Source organism: Artemia franciscana, chromosome 1, assembly GCF_032884065.1.
Source record: "Artemia franciscana chromosome 1, ASM3288406v1, whole genome shotgun sequence".
NCBI classification, from domain to species: Eukaryota; Metazoa; Arthropoda; class Branchiopoda; order Anostraca; family Artemiidae; genus Artemia; species Artemia franciscana.
In genome coordinates, this window is record NC_088863.1 from 67,574,529 (window position 1) to 67,582,252 (window position 7,724).

Here is a 7,724-nt window from a genome sequence, read left to right on the forward strand (position 1 = left end):
CTTATAGTCACTAGAATAATTAATTGAGCTGGTTCCGGATATGCTTTGCTTTTGAAGAGAAATTCAGCTACAAAAGGAATATATGAGCCTTTTATACTTGCTATTAATCTTTTTTACTCTTGAGGCTTGTTCCATGTAATATCTACTTTAATTTTATTTAATATTTCTGTTATCATTATTATTATACTAAAAATATATCCTGCTTTTCTTAGCAGTAACCTTGTAAAGAAGAAACCACATAGCCATTAATGGTTGTGCAGCCAAAAAATTTAGTTTTTGTCAAAAATTGTATCGTATTAGACTTGAATTTAAAAAGTACAAGCTTGTTGGTAAATTTTGTTTGTTGTTGGTAAACAATTGGCTTTAGTGAAATATGTTTAACGATGTTTTTTGAATGGCAAAGTCAATCTATTTTTTTCTTTTCTTTTTATTAATTTATAATTCGAAAAATTCTCTGAAAACCGGTTTCTGACGACATTTCCAGGAATATGACAGCATTTCAGGAAATGGGGAAACAGAGTCACTCAAATATCACATAGTACCTAAAAAGGAAATAAAAATATCATATATCGAAGATGCAGTTTTGTCAAAAGCTGCATCTTTTTTAACCTTATCTTGTGTTGCTTAAAAAAGGCATTACATACGATAAATTATTTTCTGATGAATGCCCTCAAAACCCTCTACCACCATTAGTTTGGTACGATAATCCTTTGAAAACTAAGAAAATGTATGGCACACCCATGCTTCCCATCGAAAAGGTGATCTTCCTTGTTATTCAAGGTGGAGGATTGTAATTACCCCATATGGGATTTTCAGCCATGCTGATTCCAATGGTACAGCTTCATTTTGATCCAACAAAGTTTCAATGGTTTTTAGGCTATATTTTTGACATTCCCATAAATTTTTTCTCATGGTAAGCTTTCACTATTAAGATTAGGCAGGATAATAGTTACCATTGCTGAGTCAGCTCCAAATGGCAATTCCTCCTCACCTGAGTGTTTTAAAGTTTTTTTTTGTTAAGTTGTCGCTTACTTGAAGCGTGAGTTCGTTCTTAACTAGGTTGCAGTTGCTGCCGTGACCATGATGAAAACTATATCTTAGCAGTATTATTACTTCGAAGAGAATTGGTCTGTACAGATGGTATAAAGTTGTCATTTGAAATTACCATATGATAATCCAGGATCATAATGTATTATTTTTAAGTTCTAAATCTAATTACGATTTTGTTTTATCTCAAAAGAATACAATTTTTAGGACTTGACAAGCGTCCAAAATCTTCAGAAGAAGCATGCTCTTTTGGAGGCAGACATTTCGTCGCATCAAGACCGAGTTGACGCCATCAGAACACAAGCTGATGATTTCATTCGCAGTGGTCACTTTGATGCAAATGCCATTCTTACAAAGCAGGTTTGTAGCAGCCCTTGAATTTATATATTCCTGTTTTTTTTTTTTTTTTTTTCTTTAGAATTTTTTTTCTGAAGTCCTCTATATAATAAACATTTATGTTTGGTATCATTGAAAGTGAAGTAATATTGACTCAAGCCTCACCAGATGTTACTACTATTATTACTATTACTATACTATTACTGTTACTATTATTACGATTACAAGGGGACTCTGAGTTGAGCCTCAGGGCTCAATGGCTTGTTGGCTCTACACATGGAAAATCAAAACAATGTAGGACCCTTGGGGTATATTATAATACCACACCCGCTCGGATGTGATATTTTGAGATAGTGCATTTTTATTTGATTTTCCTTATAGAAGAGTCTTGTCTTTTCGAATAATATAAGAACTTCATTTATTCAGGAGAATTGTTTTTGTCTATTGTTTCTCAACCAGAGAACAGTCATTAGCTTCGAATTGGCTTAGGTAGGTGACATTTGTCCCTCATAAGAGAGGGGAGAGAATGGATGCTTAATGTGTCCAGAAGGACTGACCTGCCCGTTTTGATTTAGCAGCAATTATTGGTGGCATCGTATTTCGCCAAAATACACTGCCTATAGCAGTTATTATTGGCTGAGCGATGTGTGGACTAACCGATACAAGAGCTTTTAGTGAGCAAAAGGTTAGGTTGGCTAGGACACGTTTTGCGGATGAAGGATGATATATTGCCAAAAATCGTCCTTTTCAATCATTCATGTAGAGTACAATGAAAATCAGGTTGTCCCCGAATGGGATATAAAGTGGCTGTAAGAAAGGATTTAAAGGAAATTTGAACTTCTTGGGAGGTTTTTTTAAGAGGGTGCCAAAAATTGGGGCAGTCCTACTCATATTTAAAGTCATTTCTTTCCCTTTTAGGTTTTATTGTCACCATAGTTTTTGATGATAAAACTAGATATTTTGTTTCATCAACAGGGATTCTGTTGTTGTTACAGTTAAAATTATAATTAACTGAAATTATTGGATTGCTTACGTATTTTCTTCTTTTTACAATATAAATATTACTTTTTCATTTTCTACATTTAGTTAAATTTGTATTTCTGTGATTTAATAAATCTTAGACGGAACACGCACTTCCGAATAAACTATTTTTTAGGAAGCTAGTATAGATCTGTAAACGTATATATTCTACAGAAAATCCATATTGTTTTAGAACGTAACCGGAGTTATGCCACTGTGTCCGTAAAATTTTCATGTCTGAATTTCTATTACTATTAGTTTTAGAGCCATCCATCTCTAAAACAGATCAGGTTGTTTACAGCAAGATGCGTTTTATTTCTAATAGAAAACCCCTTTTAAAGAAATTCCCTTCTATTGCGGATTTCTAAGGAAAAACCGAGCTTTGATTTTCAAGTATGTTGTAGACTACTTTCGCTACTTAAAAATTTCACACTAAACGGAAACCCAACATGCTTTGAGTGGGCTTTAGACTGTATTTCGCCGAAACTCATATGTAAAGTGTGTACTTAACGACCTCCTTGTGGATAGTCCTTTATCCTAATAGCACTTAAAATACTAGAGTCTTATTATAAAGGTTTCGTAAAAGATTACAGACAGCTTTTTAGGTTTTTGGTGAACTCTATTCTTTTACTTCAGGGGGTTTCTTAATGGACGCTTGTTAATCATGATAAAATGAAGAATTTTGAAGAAGTGTGTGGAGGGGAAGGGGGTTTTTACTTAACACGTGCAAGTCGGAAGATAAGATTTCTTGAATTCTCTGTTGCATACTGGAAAAAATTGTAGTAGTACTATTTTATGGTCCACCCAAAAGTTTGAGGTTGTTTTTTTTGAAGTTTTAGGAGTTACCTAGAGATGTTTTGATCCTTTCTACGTTCAGAAACTATCTGCCGTCAAAATTGATGGTTTTTATTTATTTTTTTACGCTATTTATTTTGTGTTACTACTTACTTACCTTGTTTATTTATATTTTTAAAGTCTGCTGTAGTTAGCCGGTATGAAGCTCTTCAGAAACCAATTTCCGTACGTCATCATCGACTTCAAGAGTCGCTGAAATTGCATCATCTTATGAGAGATGTTGAGGACGAGTTGTCTTGGGTACGTGAGAAAGAACCAATTGCAGCATCGACCAATAGAGGCCGTGATTTGATTGGTGTGCAGAACCTTATTAAGAAACATCAGGTAAAAGAAATTTATAAATGCTTCGTTAATATCTGTTAAGACGATTGCTTGATATGCCCATTAGGCCTAGGTTTCACTTGTCGCCTGTGAGTCCAAGCAAATTCAGTCCCAGATTTTGCATACAAGTCCAGTGAACATTGTCCGTCACGCATCAACCCAAAATCAATACAATTCTTTCATCCCTTAGTTCTATCATTTTTATACAATCCTAATTAGGACTTATGCCAGATTTGCCTCTCACTCAATCGGACTATCTGTCTAGGCTTTTTCTACATTTAGCCATGGCTTGATGCCTAAACTACTTGATTTCAATTCAAAATTTTAAAAATCAAAACTTAAAATCAAGTAGTTGTGGTCATCAAGCCATAGCTAATTATAGAAAAAGCCAAGACAAATAGTCCGATCGAGTTAAATTAGTAGGTGTTTGTCCTTGTTACATAACATCAAGTTAACTTAATTCAATGTATAGTTATGTGAAAATCAGTTATTTTTATTGTTGACGTTTAATGTAGACTATCTGTCAGAAATATTAAATTATAACAATAATTCAATTTTTATTCTGCCCCTCCCCCCTTAAAAAAAATTAAGTTGTCGTTCTTATGATTTAGGTTTAAGATTATGTCGACAAAGGGGAAATGAAATTTAGTGAAACATAAAATAAGTCGTGGTTGAATATGATAAATAAAAGAGCAGAAAAATCAATTTTGAAAACCTGCTTTGTAGGACCCTTCACTTTTTCTAATTGAGTAGATATATAAACTACGCTTATAAATATTCATTTCCCTCTCTTTATATTTTCCCTTATAATCCCTCCAGTATAAATTTTCTTTTCCCTATCTTTATAGTAACTACGCTTGTAAATTTTCCTTTCCCTCTCTTTATATTAACTACGCTTGTAAATTTTCCTTTCCCTCTCTTTTTCTGGCTAATAGTTGACAATCTTCATCCTTTGAAGCAATAACTAACTTGCTATTTAAGTAATAATTCATTATCTTTTTCTTTTTTTTTTGAATTGCTTGAGCCAAATTCGACTTTGCGTTAAAAATATCTTCCGTTGTATATTCTGACAAAAGGTTTCAATTTGGAAAAATCGGTAAAAAATAATTTTGCAGCTTAATGAAATGGCCATTTTTTACATCTAAATAAATATGGGATAATAAATATGTAGACTTCGAGCTAGAAATATTTAAAGATGGTTGCTCCCAATCATTTCTGTGGTAATCTGGCTTTGGGAGTGTGATAACGGCTAGACATTATATAATATCGGATTTTTTTAGTCTCACCCTTGGCTTGAGTGGGTGGAGAAATGGCCAATTTGCTGATTGTAAAACGACTGTGTCCCTCCTATACCAGGATTCGGTTCAGTCTTTCCATCCAGTGTCATCGCCTTTCCAATAAATCAAATAATTTCAATATGCATGGTCTCATTTTGTGCTGAGAAAGGGCGTACAATGTCATGTCACAAACGAATTCAATATCTATGGCCTCATTTTGTGTTGTGAAAGGGCGTGTAATTTCATGCCACAAGTGATTTCAATATATATGGCCTCATTTTGTGGAGCGAAAGGACGAACAATTTCATGTCATAAACGAGAAACCTCTACCCTGAAAATGATGAAAAGGAGAATGGAAAAGATGGACCTATCTTAGGATTACTGTTCTTGCATACAAAAGAAAACTGTGATTGTTAAGGGAATATATCGTTTAGTAAGTTATATATTTGCACCACTAAGTTACACACATTGTGGGAAATTGTATGCTAATTCCTCTGAAACAGATGAAAACTCATTTTCTCAATGTGAAGGAACAACTAATTACAATCGATCAGGAAATTGGTTTTTTTTTTGTAGGTTGGGGGGGGGGGGGGTAATTGAAGACATTTTTAACCCGTGTGTATGCATGAATACGCCAATTAATGACAATATTTTTTTTTTGCTATGGGGTAAATGGAGTTTTTAAGTCATGTTTCCATATAAACAAATAAAAACTCCCCCCACACATATGGCAAGTCATGTTCGATTTACTTTGGGTCGATTTAAAAAAGGATCATTTTGAACAAACAGTTCACTTTACAGTCCATACTGAGATGGTGCCACTTGTTGCCGTACTGATGGGATATTTTATTTGGATCCCTACGAAAACGAAGCGAACTTGATCCCATACTGTAATGATTGTTTAGATTTCAGGTTGGAAACTTTGGGAGTAGACAGTTTGACCTCTCCTTTATTACCCAGCTTTAGCTGTGCTTTTTTAATTGCAATTTTCACTTATATTTTCTTGTTGTTTTTTCTTTTAATCTTATTCTTTTTATTGTCGATTATGTGACATTATGAGGATAAGACTTTGAGCTTTATTTTATGGATTGATTTCTTGTCAATTTTGATTCTAACTAATTTGGAGCGGTTTCCGTGTGCCCTCCAGCCTATTAAAATGAGTGTACTGCCTATGTTTTAATTTTCTTAGTCTTTACTGTATTTGATAAATGAGGTATTTTGTAGGCGGTGATGGCCGAAATAAATAATCACGAATCGAGAATTGTTGCTGTTTGTCAATCAGGACAAGAAATGGTGGATGAGAGGCATTTTGCTGCTGAAGAAATACAGCTGCGTGTTGGGCAGCTTGCTGATCTATGGAACCAATTAAAAGAAAAGGCTCTTCAGGTAAGATTTCATGAGAATGAGAACATGTTCACTAGTTTTCTAGTTAAAGATAATTTTATAGATCATCCTGGTTGTTGGACATAATTGTTTAAGCTCACCCACAGCAGTGAATTTTCGGTTCTAGGTGTTTAACCCCCCCCCCCCCCGTGAAATACCCCTACTAAATATCTAAAGTTTTAACTTTTTGTCCTGATTCTTTTAGAACGATTCCTGTTACACAATGGCCGTTTAAATAGAATAATAAGCTTTGTTTTAGAATCTAAAAAAAATCTTTAGCGTAAAGAGCGAGTCCTTGAGGAGGATGCAAACCTTTTCATATACGTAATAATTCCTGTTCGTTTTCAGTTTTAATGTTACGTTACTCATTAGTTTCAGTTGAAAGAAACCTGTTTCTTTTTTAGTTTAGTTTCTGATCGTTTTAAATAATACCGGGAAATCCGGCTGTCTCTCCATGTACTTTTGTATTATACGCCACTCACTCAAGTTTACGATGCGCAAAATTCGAGAACAAACCGGTTTCTTCGTTAGCTTCTTTGTTATTTTAGAAACAAATTTTGGCTAAATATTGGTACATTAGGGGCGGGGGGGGGTTAGATTATTACGGGTCTACATGTAAATGTTTTAGGTTCTAGTATTCTACATATTATGAACTGAGAATAGTTTCCCGTTATTCAGACTCTCCAAATACCCCCCCCCCCCTAATGTGCAAATATATTGCCTAAATTGTGTATTTCCCATCTATTCTGTCACTTGTCTTTGTCTTATCTCGCGCCAAAATGAAAGAAACTAACGAAGAACCGGGTTGTTCTGGAGTTTTGTACAGCGTAAATTTGAGCGATTTGCGTATTTAAATGTAGACCTCTCCCAGTGTTTTCAATGCTTAGTACGAGATTTCATCATCATCTCTATTATGACTAAGTGGTCTTTAATGATCTGATCACCCCACCATGGAACTGGGATGCTTTAATTACACAACTAATATAACCCTGTTTATAATGCCCTTTAGTTTTAAAAGACAATTTTGAAAATTCAGATACTAAAAAATGGCAATCATTTAAATGTTTTCATGAATTTTGAGAAACCAAAATTCCTTAATAACGAATAAAAAATACCAGGATTTATTTAAGGAAATATGACATGGAAATAAGAAATGTCATAAATGTAAATATCAAAGGTTGAAGTTTGCATTTACGCTAAGCAAAATGATGCGAAGATGGTACTGATGACTACTAAAAGGATTAAAAAATGTTTTGAAATCTTGATAGAAAAATCATATTTTTAAATACGCAAAAAAGAAGAAAAAATCACTACCACTGCTACCGAAGAAAACTTTCAATCTTTCTTGGTAGCCTTCCAAAAAAAAAAAAAATTAAAGACGAAAAACCCTTGCTAGGGACTGTGTCAATTCATAACTATTCTAAGATAAATTGTATGATATGACATACAATTGTAAATTGTGACATACAGCAACTGGGGCTGTTG

At 33.9% G+C, this 7,724-nt stretch overlaps 1 protein-coding gene across 1 annotated transcript in view; it reads left to right on the top strand.

Annotated features, from left to right (window-relative positions):
- Positions 1-7,724, top strand: part of LOC136033169 (spectrin alpha chain-like) — a gene marked incomplete at its 3' end in the record, with an annotated part of 117,795 nt that overhangs the window by 56,263 nt on the left and 53,808 nt on the right. The window contains 3 exon segments of the mRNA XM_065713855.1: positions 1,255-1,407; positions 3,379-3,582; positions 6,081-6,242. Coding sequence (XP_065569927.1) covers positions 1,255-1,407; positions 3,379-3,582; positions 6,081-6,242 — 519 coding nt within the window.